The sequence below is a fragment of the Galeopterus variegatus genome, unplaced genomic scaffold, assembly GCF_000696425.1.
Source record: "Galeopterus variegatus unplaced genomic scaffold, G_variegatus-3.0.2 Scaffold915, whole genome shotgun sequence".
NCBI classification, from domain to species: Eukaryota; Metazoa; Chordata; class Mammalia; order Dermoptera; family Cynocephalidae; genus Galeopterus; species Galeopterus variegatus.
Window position 1 is genome coordinate 186,917 of NW_007727026.1, and position 13,886 is coordinate 200,802.

General features: G+C 43.9%; 1 protein-coding gene across 5 annotated transcripts in view; it reads right to left on the reverse strand.

Moving 5' to 3' along the window:
* Nucleotides 1-13,886, reverse strand: part of ACTN2 (actinin, alpha 2) — an 81,792-nt gene that overhangs the window by 11,154 nt on the left and 56,752 nt on the right. For all 5 annotated transcript variants that reach the window (XM_008573413.1, XM_008573414.1, XM_008573412.1 and 2 more), the window contains 6 exons: nucleotides 12,755-12,985; nucleotides 10,521-10,668; nucleotides 8,606-8,756; nucleotides 4,787-4,895; nucleotides 3,334-3,474; nucleotides 1,644-1,826 (listed from right to left, as the gene is read on the reverse strand). In XM_008573413.1, the coding sequence (XP_008571635.1) occupies nucleotides 1,644-1,826; nucleotides 3,334-3,474; nucleotides 4,787-4,895; nucleotides 8,606-8,756; nucleotides 10,521-10,668; nucleotides 12,755-12,985 (963 nt within the window). The remainder of the gene's footprint in view (nucleotides 1-1,643; nucleotides 1,827-3,333; nucleotides 3,475-4,786; nucleotides 4,896-8,605; nucleotides 8,757-10,520; nucleotides 10,669-12,754; nucleotides 12,986-13,886) is intronic.

A 13,886-nucleotide genomic window follows, 5' to 3' on the forward strand; every position in this document is an offset into this window, starting at 1 on the left:
GAGCTCAGAGCACTGGTGAACTTGCATAAGAAGCACAATGACATTTTTGTTTTCATGATCTCTACTTGAAAGTTAGCCTTTCCTTCGGTTACGAATGCAGGCAGCAAACCCACAGCGCCAGTCGGCAGTACCTGCACCTCTACCACAGTGGAAACTGTGGACATTCTAGAAACCATCACACTTTCTGCAGTCTCCTGCAACACCGTGTATTTTGGGCATGACTTCAAAATTATGGGACCACTGGAAGAACGTGGTTTCAAATGTGTATAAAAGGAGCACATATCTTACTTTGAAAATTTTTTTTGATAACTACATTGTGATATAATTTGCTTCCTTTGCAATCTTAAATATTTTTATGAATTTACAAACATTATCAGAAGGGATCCACAGGCTTCCCCAGACTGCCAAAGATCTTCATGATGCAAAAAATAAAGAAGCCCTGCTCGTGTGTGAGCTTGATTGCTGCATAACATGGGGCCACAGGAGAGTACCATACCCAGCCTGCACGCTACTGTCCCATTTGTGACTTACATTGCAATGCGGTACCTCAGTTCTCTCCGAATCAACAGAAAAAAAAAAAAGAAAAAAAAAAGAGCTACTTCTGACATCTTTTTTGTGCCATTGCAAAACTGCTGCTAAAGGCACTATTATTCAGTGTCCCTTTCACAAAAATCCATCTGGCCACTTTGCTTTATGACTTATTGATGAGAGAAAAGTTTGTCTCACTTAAAGATCTATGAAATATTCCCTTTTTTTCTTTTTTCCCCAAGGAAACTACTTAGCTCAGCATGTTTCCCTTCTCACTTTGGCCGTCAGGAAGCCCACAGCTAAATTTAAAGCTCAAATGCCCTAACGACTGACTGTCTCTCAGATGAACACTCTCCTTTTTCCCATGCCTGTTTTTTTTCCTCTTTTGCACTGTTTATAACTAACCTGTTGCATGTGTGTTTCTATAGCAAGCCACTTCAAATCCACATGGTGGACTTACTCTTTGTAGTCTATGTATTAGCATGCTGAGATGACTAATTCTGTTATAATTTCAACCATAAACATAAATTTCTTTTGAGAATGAGACAAAAGGGATCAAATGACCATTACAGCCATAATTAAATTTGTGGACAGCTCCGCACGTCAAATTTTTTTTTTGTAGCTGGCTGGTACAGAGATATGGACCTGTGACCTTGGTGTTACAGGGCTGTGCTCTAACCAACAGGTTCCCATAATTTCAAAGGCAGCATGTTAGCAGAAATACTTTCATTCCCCAGATGTAGATTTCTAAGCAATTTTTCTGCGTAAGTTTCACACCCACTTGGGATACATCTATTCCCTATTCTAAAAGTTCTTTGAATAAGTACTATAGGCGAGCTGTTTCCACCAAAATTTCAGCAGGAGTTTTAAAAATTATTTCCCTTCTTGTATTAGTCTCATAACGTGTACTGATTTTGCCAACAGTTATAAGAATTTCCTTAAGGAAAATAATCTCTACTTTCTTTCCCCCAGATGAATGCATTTCATCTGTGAAATTTGGGATAAAGGAGAATCCCAATCATGATGTAAAATCAGGCAGACGCTCTAAGTCCCCAAGATGTTAACCTTGACCTCAGCTTCAAGGACGCCCCCCTGCCCCACCCCCAGCCACCCACCTTTTCCCACTTGGCACGGAGCTCGTCCATGGTGACAGTGCTGTACGGGTTGCTCGAGCTGATCCTGATGTTGTAGCTCTGAATCACCTTCTCCACCTCGTTCTGTATGGCCATGATGGACTGCCTCTCCCCATCTGCCTCCGGCAGCGTGGCCTTGAACTGCTCGTGGGCAGTGATCAAACTCTGCACAGACAGACAAGTGGAGAAACCCCCTCTGACTTCCGTGTTCATCTTACAGCTCCACGTTCCCTTCTGCTCACACATAAATGCCTTTATAATTGCAGAAATCTCTGAAGAAAACAAACTCTTAGAATGTTTAGAAAAGCTCTTGGGTGCACAGAAGTCAAGTTTCTTGAAAATGGAGAAAAGATAATGACTCTTTAATGAATGGCTATTCATTCTAAGTGTTTAAAAAATTGTTTTCTTTTTAAGAAAAATTATGCTTGCTTTCATTATTTCTGATCCCCAGCTACTGTTAAGTCTTACTGCCCTCTGACAAACAGAACTTAGCTGCACTTTCTGATGACAAGTTTTCCCTTTGTGTTCCTACAAAAGAACTTCCTATTTGCTGCCTACATGCAACCAGGAAAGTACATCCCTGCTCCTAAAAAAGGAAAGTCCACAGAAACCAACATTCTGCATAAGGCTCTATAAAACCTCTATCTATCAAACCTATTCTTCAACCCTAACCCATTAGAAGCCCCATAAGTTCAGCTGCACAAAGACCTCACTGTCACGTGGACCACCTTTGATTACAAAGCTACCATTCACCTTAGGTGCTGCAACAGATCAGCTGCCAAAGGACGTTTCACTACACAAAGAGTGTGATTTCCAAGGCATACTTCCAAGTCTCACTTATTCCAAAAATAAATGATTTTATGTGGTGAGCCTATGCTTAGAGTGGGTGCAAGAAACACCATCAAAGCCCTTTTCAGAAGACAACTGCAGTTTTCAAAGAAGGAATGTCTTTCCCTTGACACCCAGTGCAAATCCTTCTAGACTGCTCCTTGGCAGAGAAGGGTGGGTTCACATCTCAACCTTCAGTATTTCCTTTCTATTTGCTTTCTTTTTGATGACATATCTATTTTATAGAAAAAAGAATACAAAAATATTTTCTCTTTACATTCGATTACACATCAAATTCTCTGTATAATGTCTAAATAAATTAGCTCCTGGCCATCTGAGAATAACTTTCCCCCTTAATGTCACTAACTCATAAGTCTGCTTAAGACTTTCAAGTTCCAGAAGAAATTATAAGCAGGTCATCCTGAATTTGTGGGAGGGAGAAGGTAGGGGCTGATTTGTAGTTTCTTATGCTTTACAATCTGGCAAAATTCTGTAGATGTAAATAAACAGTAACATGCACACATTTGCAAAACTCAGCAGCCAATACGCTCACAACTTTCCATGAATAACTCCAAGAGCATATACGTCTATTTTGCTCAATGATTCACCATTCTTTTTTTAAAGAACAAACCCTTTTAGATGTATTCATTGATTGATGTTAATTTGATGGCAGCAAAGAGTAGTAAACACATTTGCAAGCTAAGATTCAAAGAGTAATTTGGGCTTTCTAGCTACACGTTTCTTAGTTTAAAAAAATAACAAAACAAAACATAGGTAACAGACTCTAAGCTTAAAGGACAATTCATTTCTAATGCAGAAGCACACAGAGCTAGGGTTCAATTACCTGGATCTCCTCGATGCTGTGGACAATGAACATGTCCTGCAGATCCTCCATGGCTCCTTCCATCCAGTTGTTGAAAGGAGCAGCTCTCTTGGCAAACTCCAGGTGAAGCTGATCGATGGTTTCCAGCAATTTCTCAGTTCTCTGAAGATCAGGTAAACGGAAGCAAGCATTATCATAGACTAAACAACAATAATTAAAAAACTCTCTGAAAATGTCAAAATGTATTCCAGAACAATAAACTATTATCTGAAATTTTGTTAATCACATTAGCAGGTGTCTACAAAGGATTATCCGATGCTCAAATGATTAGGTTGAGTCCTGTAGGTCTCTGAGGTAGCTTCTGAATCAAAGAAGGATTTAATAACATCCAAGTAGCCTTGTTTTTAAAGTACCTAAAGTATGCTACTACGTGCTAAGTTTGTGAAAACTGAGAATCCACATACAGGATACAGCAACTTGCTTTCAGCCAAAGCAGGATTAAGCTAGAGGACGCAATTCTCGAACCCTGCCAGACAACAAAATTCAGGGCATCTCTGCATTGCAGAGCCAACAGTGTGCAGAGAATCGCATGCCTTTCCCAAATTCACCTACCAAGCAAAGACAGAAAGAACGACAGCACATGATCCAAGCAACAGAGGAGGATCCTGTGGGTGTCTCACATGGTAGAGACGATGGGCAGCAGGAAGGGAACGTGTGCTTATCTGTACGTCTTCCATAATTAGATTCATTTTTTCCCTCCTGTTCTAAGATGTTTGTGCTGTCTCTGTTACATGCCTGGCCCCACGTTTCTTTCTTTAAGCAGATACCAGATATATAACAGCCTGCTGGCATCTAGGAAGCTTCCTATGATGCATTCTAAAAGTTTCATCAGAGTCAAAGTGCAAAGACTCAGGGAACTGGTAAACCTCTATCCTTCACGTAGTACCAGTCTTCCCTGGTGAAAGACAATCAGATATGGTCAGACACCAGCTACCTACTGCTATCTCTATCCAAGTCTCACACTTGGACAATGCCAAGTTCACCCTGATTCTCCTTTGTATCAATTTTTCCTTACTTCAATATTTGTCACCATTTTTCTCTTTGCAACATCTCAAGTTAGTTTCTTCCTGATTTCCTGACTCAGTCACTTGACTCCCATAGAAGGACTTTTGGAAATTTACTGTAGTTACTACTTGATACAAAGTGAGTTGATGCCATAATCTCATTACCCCTGGATTTTTTTTTCATTCAGAAGTATATTTTACTTCTATATGGATAAATTATAGCACAAAACTACAAACTTTCTAGTGCTTTCTTCCACTTTTCATCTTCTCTTTAGAGGCACCTCTCACTAGACAATCTGTTTCATTTCATACACACAACACCACAGAGAGACAGAAAATTAATACCAGTGACTTAATTAAAGATCCTCTATTAAAAGATTTCATGTTAACAGGTGGCTTCAAGACTTCACCTCCAGGGCCTCTCTCCTCTTCTGAGTAAGTGTCCCCAATCTGTCCCACTGGTCACAAATTTTCTGGCACCGATCATTTATGTTAACAGCATCATGGTAGTCCAGTTCACTATTAAAAGTGAAAACAAATACAGGTTAACTTTCCTAGGTGATCTGAGAGAAAACAGACAAGTTCAAAAAATAAAAAAAGACCTGATAGAGAATTGGCCAGGTATTTTGGGGTTCGGTCAATTGTCATAACTGCAAACATCACGCTTCTCAGAAAAACTACTCGAGGAATTATAAAACTCTTGCTGGTCAATAGATCTCTGCACAGAGAGAACCAAGAAACACTGTTGGCTTAAAGCCTCAAGCTACCTTTATTCTCCCTTCATTTTTCTCAGCGAGGCCCTCAGAGGGTATTATTTTGTTTTTAATTTAATTAATTAATTTATATTATTGGAACCTAATTGATTATACCTATTTGTGGGGTACAGAGTTGACTAGCAGTATTTGTGTACAATACGTGATGATCAAATCAGGATAGTTCCATATTGATCATTAAGTGGCGATGCACCTGACAGGCCTGCAGCCCAGGCTGGAGCCACAGTGGCCGGAATGTCACCCTGAGTCGAGAGGGAGTTAGGTGTCGGCTTGTACCACGCTGGGGCCTCACCACTAACTCTGTCCAGAAGGCGCTGTGGTTTTATCTAACACAGCAGGGACTTCTACAATGAACAGAACAGAGCCCTTCCACCTGGTGACAAAGAGGCTCTGCCTTGTCTTGTGCCACTGGTGCAACAAGCCAGAGCAGAATGATTTCTCACGATTTCTTTTCCTCTCCCAACCTGTCTATGCAGCCTGCCTGGGATCTTTGTAAAATAATTTGAATTTACCATGAAAGCAAGTTCTTGACTGGAAGGTTAACCTAGTATCTCCAAGAATAAAAATTTTGAATCTTGTACAAAATTTAATCATGCTTTTGGTTAAGATGAACGTGAGACTCACAGAGGTTTAAAGATATCTTCAAGAGACGTCTTCAAAAACAGCCCATGATAAAACGACTTTCAGGAAGTTCCCTCCAACCCTACCAAATCATTTCCTTGAGGCTTAAGTTTATTTCTTCTTTTTTTTTTTTTTTTTTGTCTTTTTGTCTTTTTTTCCGTGTCCGGCAACGGATCGCAACCCTCAGTGTTGCCCCCGTACCGGACCAGGGACCGGCAACGGGATTGCAAACCTCGGTGTTGCTCCCGCACCTCGCTCAGCCAGTGAGCGGGAGCCGGTCTGTACGTGGGATCCGAACCCTCGGGCGGGAGCGCTGCCGCGCTTCGCAAGCGGCGCACTATCCAGTGCGCCACCGGGCCGGCCCCTTATTTCTTCTTTTGACCTTAAATTGAGGCCATCATTGTCCACCACTGGGTTGTTTTTTTTTTGTCTGTTTTGGGTTTTTTTTTTTTCTTAAATAATATTAACTTGTGCTGATTGAATTTTATTGTTTCTGTTCCTGAATAAAGGAGATGCATCTGGTTGTTATCTGGGTGTTTTTGCAGTGGATAAGAGGGTCCCAATCACCCAGTTAAAGCGTGTCCAGCTCTCAAGAGCAAAGAGCAGCTTTCTACAGACACACACTCTTCACCAGACCCAGGTTGACTAAGGTTTCTGTGCTCGTTATAACCAAAACACCAAATCCAACCAAGACACACCAGCAGTTTGCACAGCCCTGAATACAAAACAAAAGGCTATGGCTCTTTAAAAATGCAAATATCAAAGAGAATAAAAACTTCTCCAAAAACAAAAACCTAGGAATCCTTCTACTGTTCTGTAATGGTGACACCAGTGGTCACCCCTCCAAGGTTATCTTGAGGGTATACATTTCTCCCTTTTCTCTTTAATTCATAGTGATGGTTCAACACATATCTGCTTTCAAGGAGTCAGAGTTTGCATAATGGTGTATAATTCTTTTTTACGCTCTTGGAGAACTGCACAAAAACTCCGATTTATTATTTTAGGACAGGAAAAGGATGCTAATAACAGTAAGATAAGTACAGACATAAATTCTGTCTGTGTTTTATCTCCTGACTGTGAAGAAATGGGTACTGGGGACACCAGGAATAACAATAACATAAAATTATTACTTACATTTTATGGGCAACACTTAAAACTATTCCAAATTACTCCTGGGAGCTATCATAGAGCGCTAAGTGCTTGAGTTTATTCTCATCAACTTATTTGATTTGTAACTGTCATCAAGCAATCAAAAAGCCAGCATTTAAGAAACGTGAGAAACAAGACCACGGAAGGCCTGAAGTATAGTTAATGAACTGCATATGAAAGACCACAAATACTTAAGAGTTGATACGGGCAAGCCTGGAAAACAGAATACTCCTAGAAGAGACCCCATCTGTTCACCAAGGGGTTCTCTCTAGTCACAAGTGAGGAACACGGGCGTTCCAAACTGTAATATATCAAGATCAACTTTTATCATTTAATTTCTTTTTTTTTTTTTTTTTTTTTTTTTTTTTCCATGTCCGATCGCAACCCTCAGTGTTGCCCCCGCACCGGACTGGGACCGGCAACGGGATCGCAACCCTCGGTGCCGCCCCCGCGCCTCGCTCAGCCAGCGAGCAGGAACCAGTCTGTATGTGGGATCCGAACCCTCGGCGGGAGCGCCTCCGCGCTTCCCAAGCGGCGCACTAGCGCAGTGCGTCACCGGGCCGGCCATAATTTCTAAAGTTACCCTTATGTGACAGGCTGCAAACATTCTGCAGATATATCAGCAGTCATAATGAAGGGGAAAGGACTAGGGAATGAAATTCTGGGTTTATTGAAAGGGGGCACAGGCCTTAGAAAAGCTCAGAAATGCTGCACAGAGGGACCTCTCTCCAGGTGGCCACAGCCAGGGCTCACACGGTACAGAACCGACAACGTCCACTCAGTGTCCGCCTGGGGCTCAACCCAGCCTGAGCTGCGTGGGCATGCCGGTGTCAAACAGCACATATCGGGTGACAGGGAAGAGCAGGCTGTTGGGTCTCTTGCTTCAGAGGGCAGCAGTGACCTCTGCCTGTGCTGGTTTCAGGGCAGGCGGTGGCACCACCTCCTGCACCTGGCATGGCAGAGGCTTCTGTACTTTTTCTCCATCCTCTGGGGAGTGCAGCTGCCTATGCGGGGGGCAGGGGGGGCTGCTGGAGGGGAGGACATAGGGACTCACCCTCAACCAAAGAAGCAAGGCCCCACTTGTTTAAACACTTACGGAAAGCAGAGGGGCCCCATCCCAGAGGGCTCCAGCCTGATCCTTTGTTGCTGGGGGCCTGAAGCCCCACACCCCTTCTTGTGAGACCGCTCCTACGTGACAATCTGCTCAGATGGCCGTGCTTTACATGATAACTGCCTCGAAATCTGCTTGTGCCAGAAACTGATTGCTCCTGGCTATGCAAGTTAATTTGCAAGTGACCTTTTATCCTTCTCTAGAAACTGTTTAACCATAAACATTCTGGGTGGCAACCTTTACTTTGAATGTCCTGTCTTTGTCTCTCCTCAAGATATTATCATATCTTTACATTCCAGACCCTTTGCAGCATGCCTGCCTTCTCCTATATAAGATGTAACCTAAGAATCAATAAACGAGACTTGATCAGAATACTGTCTTGTCTCAATTTCTCGTGTCTCTTGTCCCATCCAATTCCCACTCCCCCCTCCAGGGTCTGCGTTGAATATCCCGCGGGTCGGGACACTTTGTGAATTCAGCCCCACAAAGGATGCAGGCCTCCCATCCCCCTGGTGGAATGGGGCAGGACACCTGGGGCCCACGACCTCCCGGGGGACAGAGGCACCAGCACTTACTTGAGCTCCTGTGCGATGGCTGCAATCTGCTCCACGCGGTCCTGGTGTGCGGCCAGGTCGCTCTCGAAGGCCTCATGCTTGCGCAGCAGGGCCCGCACCTCGGTCAGTGACGCCGACTCGTAGTCCTTCTGCAGCAAGATTTGCTCTTTGCCTGCAAAGGGGGCAGCAGGGGTGGGGTGTGTGACTACGCTGATGTCGCACAGCAGTCTCTTGGCGGTGGCCAGATTCTCAGGGCAAGTCCAGATCCCAAAGCAGCAAGAGAGGGGCAAGAATGCAGCCTTGAAAAGCAGGCAGGAGTTTCAGTGGGATTCAGGCTGTCCCCTGCCCATGCCACCTGGCCCTTGGTGATCTGAAAGCCTGTGTCTCCATGCGTGAAGAGGGGAAGCATGCTGAGTGCGTTCTAAAAAGCAAATCTGTATCCTTCATCATTCTAAGTGATAGTAGTTTATTTTCCAGAGTGATGCCCAATTAAGTTACTAAGTATTCCTGGGAGGGTTAGACACAACACGTGCTCTAGCTGCCTATCCATGGGTCTCAACCCTACCCCAGTTCTTTTCGTTTGAAAGCTCTACTTTCTGTGGTCAAATGTAGCCTGTGTTTTGTTTTTCCTGATAATAAATGTTAGGGATTTTCCTCTCTGAACCTCAACTTATTTCCCTATAAATATTTCTTAAATCTAGCTGTGATTATAACTGGCTCCATGTTTATTCTCTGGCTAATGACCTTTAAGAATTTGATCCTATAAAGCTGGAAACAGAAAGCGAATGTTCAGATATTTAATGATGACAACATAGCACTTACTATGTACCAGGTACTGACTGAAAGGCTTTATGAATATGAACTCATTAAATCTTCATAAAAACCCTGAGCGAGAGGTACTGTTATTCACTGTCACTTTGAAGAGGACACTGAGGCATTGACAGGTTACTGACTCATCCAAGGCACAAGTGCTCAGTATCAGAGCTGGGATCCCAGCCTGTCTGGCTCCAGCATCCACACCTGTACCTACCTTGCTATGCAATATCAAAAATCAAGCAATAAAAAATAAAAATAAATCAAGCAGTAATAAAGCAAAAGGAAACCAAAGAATGAGGGAAAAATCTCCCCAACCTCTTTCAAAATAGATTATTATTATTATTATTACAAGATGGAGAGAATGTTTCATTCTTCTGTATAAGCAACAAGGACTATTTAGCCCAGCACACAATCAAAAAATTGTGACCATGTTATCATGGTTTGCAAACAGGTGTGTCTGTCAAGCCTGAAAGAAACAGATGAATGTAAGTCAAATAAAGAAGATAGACTACAGAAAATATCTTGTGTGCTTCCTTTCCAATCAGATTTCCTTTAAAAATATATATATATTGGAGCATATTGATTGTACATATTTATGGGGTTCAGAGTTATATTCCAGTACATGTATAGACAATGTGTGCAGATCTATTCAGGGTGATTAGCACATGCATCATTGCAAAACTAAATCATTTCTTTGTGATGTGTGCATTAGATCTCTTCTCTTCTAGTCGTTTGGTAGCATGCGGTAAATCAAAAGTAGGGTATTAATTATGTTGTTTTGTGGTATTTAACACATATCCTATCGGTGGAAGCTGGTAGCTAAACACATACGTGTGGAATTAAGTAGAAAAGGAAGGAAGCCAGGTCTTACGTACCTAAGTGTGTGAACATATTTTGGGTGCCATTTTCTGAAGAAATATATTACGTGCTGGATTAGAGAATTAGGTAAGCATTTTCAAGCTTACCTCTTGAATAAATTTAGCACTGGGACAACTGAGCAGAGAAAGGTGAGGACAGGTGTCCCAGCGGCACAGACATTAGGCACAGCACTGGCAATGATGCATCACGACTCTGTGCACAGCTCAACTCTCATGTTTCCAAGCCCAAGGTCAAGTCCTACCGTAAGCCCAGGTCTCGTGCGTTGAGGCCTTCTGCCTAAACTTCTCAGCCAGGTGCTCCACGCGCTCCAGCCGCCGGATCTCATTCAGCAGCCACTCCTCATAACCCTTCTCGGCCTGCTCCAGCCTCTGCCAGGCACCAGCAATGTCCTGCAAGGTCCAGGGACAAGCACCTCCATTACACTCCGGCCTCTTGTGCTGCTTCTGTAAACCCCTCTGCGATGTGTGTGACGGTGCGATTCTTCTGTCTTCTGTTCCTTTTTGTACCCCAAATAACCATGCCACTAGTCTGGCTTCCAAATGACTTAATTATGATCACTGGGACCTTTTCAAACTAGTGGGGCTGTTGTCATCTGCTAACCTGACACATCTCCAGATGTGGACAGAGATGTTTAGGGTTTAAATTTTCTGGCTTCGAAATGAGTCTGTTGAAAACAACTCTTGTTCAGCGACTGAGATAAATCATCCATTCACCCATCATAAACCACTCTTTCCTGTCATCTAGCAGGTACCAGGCACCCATGAGAGACTTATTTATAAGAGTTGACAACAGCCATACAGCTCACTTCCCCAGGCAGCTTCCATGATTGTCGGGGAGAGACAACGTGCTCACGCAAGTTCACTTCAGATAGTGATAAATGTCACGAGGGAAAAACAAAACAGGGTCAGGTGGCATTTGGGCTGGAGCTCCACGACAGAAAAAGCCAGCTACATGAAGAAGTGGGGACATGGAGGGGACATGCTTGGTGTGTGGCCACAACGCTGTGCATCAGGGCAGAGTGGCCAGAGATGTGACCAGCAAGGTCAAGAAGGGTCATATCATGTTGGACCCTACAGGCCAGGATCGTGAACCCGGACTTCATTCTAAATACTTTGGGAAGTCACTGGAGGGTTTGGAGAGGGAAGGACACATGACCTGCCTTACATTTTTAAAAGATGATGGAGGCTGCTGGGTGAAGGATAAATTTTCAGGGGCGAAAGATAAAGGGGAGCAGTTTGGGGTTACTTGCAGGTGCACAGAGAGACCATGGTGGCCACAGGGTGACAGCAGTCGGGGTGGAGGGAAGGACACAGACCTGAGATGTGATCTGGATGGAGAGCCAGCAGAGCTGGCTGGGGAGCTGCAGTAGGAAAGTGAGAGACTGAGAGAAATCAAGAATGAATCCTGGGTCTGGGGATTTAGCAACTTGGGGGACAGTGATGCACTTTACTAGGACAGAGGAAGCTGTGCGAGGGCTCTTTGGGATATGTTAGGTTTGAAAGGCTTTTGAGACACCCAGGCAGATATACAAGCCTGGGACTTAGGGAGAGGGCCAAGCAGGGGCGGTAAGATTTGAGAGGTGTGGGCATTGTCGGTGGTAATGAAAGCCGCAGGCTGGGATGGAATTGTCTGGGGGTGCACAGCTAAGGGACAGGTCTCAGCACCCAGGCCAGGCGTGCAGTGCCCCAGATGCAACCCTGAGCAGACGGGGAGCCTCGCTGGCAAGGGAGGGGGGTTGACAGCAGGAAGAACTCAAGAGGCAGACAACATGCAACTAGGTCAAAGCCACCAAGGATGTAACAGTGACTATTAGTTAGACAATCAGCAAGGACACTGTGGACTTTGACAGGAATAGTCTCCACGGAGGGGGAGACAGAAGCCAGATTACGATGGGAAGAAGAGTAAAAGAGTTGTGAGGACATGGCAATGGGTACCCCAAAGAGCTCTTTCTAGATGTTTTGTGGTGAACGGGGGTGCTGAGAAGTGGGTCAGTAGCTACAGAGAGATGCTGAGTCATCGGTGTTCATTGCTGGGTGCAGATTCTGGAGCACTTGGACATGCCAATGTGGATGTGGATTCAGAAGAGAGGGAGATCCATGCAGGACTAGACCTGGAGAAGGTGGAACGTGTGGCTTGTCGCAGAGGGCAGAGAGGGCGCATGACCTAGAGCTGCAAGGTCTGGTGGGGGAAGACGAGGCAGGGTCAGGAGGGCCACTTGCTGGGCATTTATTAAAGGCCTGATCTTCATGACACACCATACCAAGGGCAGGTGGAGTCAAGAAAGGCAGGACGGTAGGTAGAAAAACAAGAATGAAGCGGTTATGGGGCCAAAATCATACTCATATAGCTGAAAAGATTCAAGAAGTCAATGCGTGCTTTTCAGCAGCCCATCAGAGAAGGGACCCAGGTCAAAAGGCTTCAGGAAAAAAAGAAGGTGTCCCCAGGGCCACGAGGACATGACTCTTGGCCACTCACCGACACCATCTTGCCCTCGGAGGGCATGAAGGCGGGCCGGTTGCTGATCCGCAGCTTGGTCTGCAGGGTGTTGAAGTTGATCTCCAGCTGGCATTTCTCCTGCACCTTGGGGGGCTTGTGCTTCCGACGGTAATCCCGGAAATCCTCTAGCTTCTTCTGCATGGCTTGCATGGTCTTCTCAGGAGTCCGATTCTCTAGCCAGGGGATCGTGCGACGAATCCATTCCAAAAGCTGTTTCCAAAACACAAGGAGACAGCTGAAAACACCAGCACATAGCCCCCAGGTGGAAAACAGACACTTGATAATTTGGAATGAATTCACCTAACGTTCCTAAAAATACTGACGTGGGGTTACAACACCCCTGCAACTTAAAGGAAGGGAAAGTCACTTCTATGCACAATGGCATGAAGAAATTCTCAGGGTCCACCCATGGCCACTAATCATCACCCCAACGATACTGTACATGGGTCAAAAACTTATAGTCAGCACATAAATTCGCTTTTTACAAAAATGTGACATTTACAAGAAACTCAGGGACCAGACATTAGCAGACAAATGCTGGATGGAGCTTTCAAATGAAATAAATAAAGTAATAAATAAAGTAATTAAGGACATGATGAAAATGTAGTGTAATAGATTCCACAAAGAATTGGGTTTAACTTAAAATGCATTTTAAGAAAATAAGCTCAAATCTAATAAGCTTATTTACTAGACACATGTACCATAAGCCTGGAACTGACTCAATGCCAAAGTATATTTTAACATCTAGCTTTAACGTAAATCATGTGATGTACATGAAAATGGCAGTGGATTTTTAAGGACAATGTACACATCCCTTCTCTTGAGTTACTATCTCAGTCTTAGAAATGACCTGCTGAAAATCGCATCATTTACACCCACGCCTACTGGTCACTTGGAGAACGACAGTAGATTAGAATAAAAAATAGTTAAAATGGTGATATATCTGTGGGCTAAGGGATTTAGGAGGATAATAAAGGACCAAGTAAGAAAAGGAAGAATTTAATTACTGAAGATCATCCGTCCTTCAGTCCTGGTCACATTTCTTTTTTTTTTTTTTTTTTTTCCTTTTTGTCTTTTTTACTGACCGGTAACGAGATCGCAACCCTCGGTG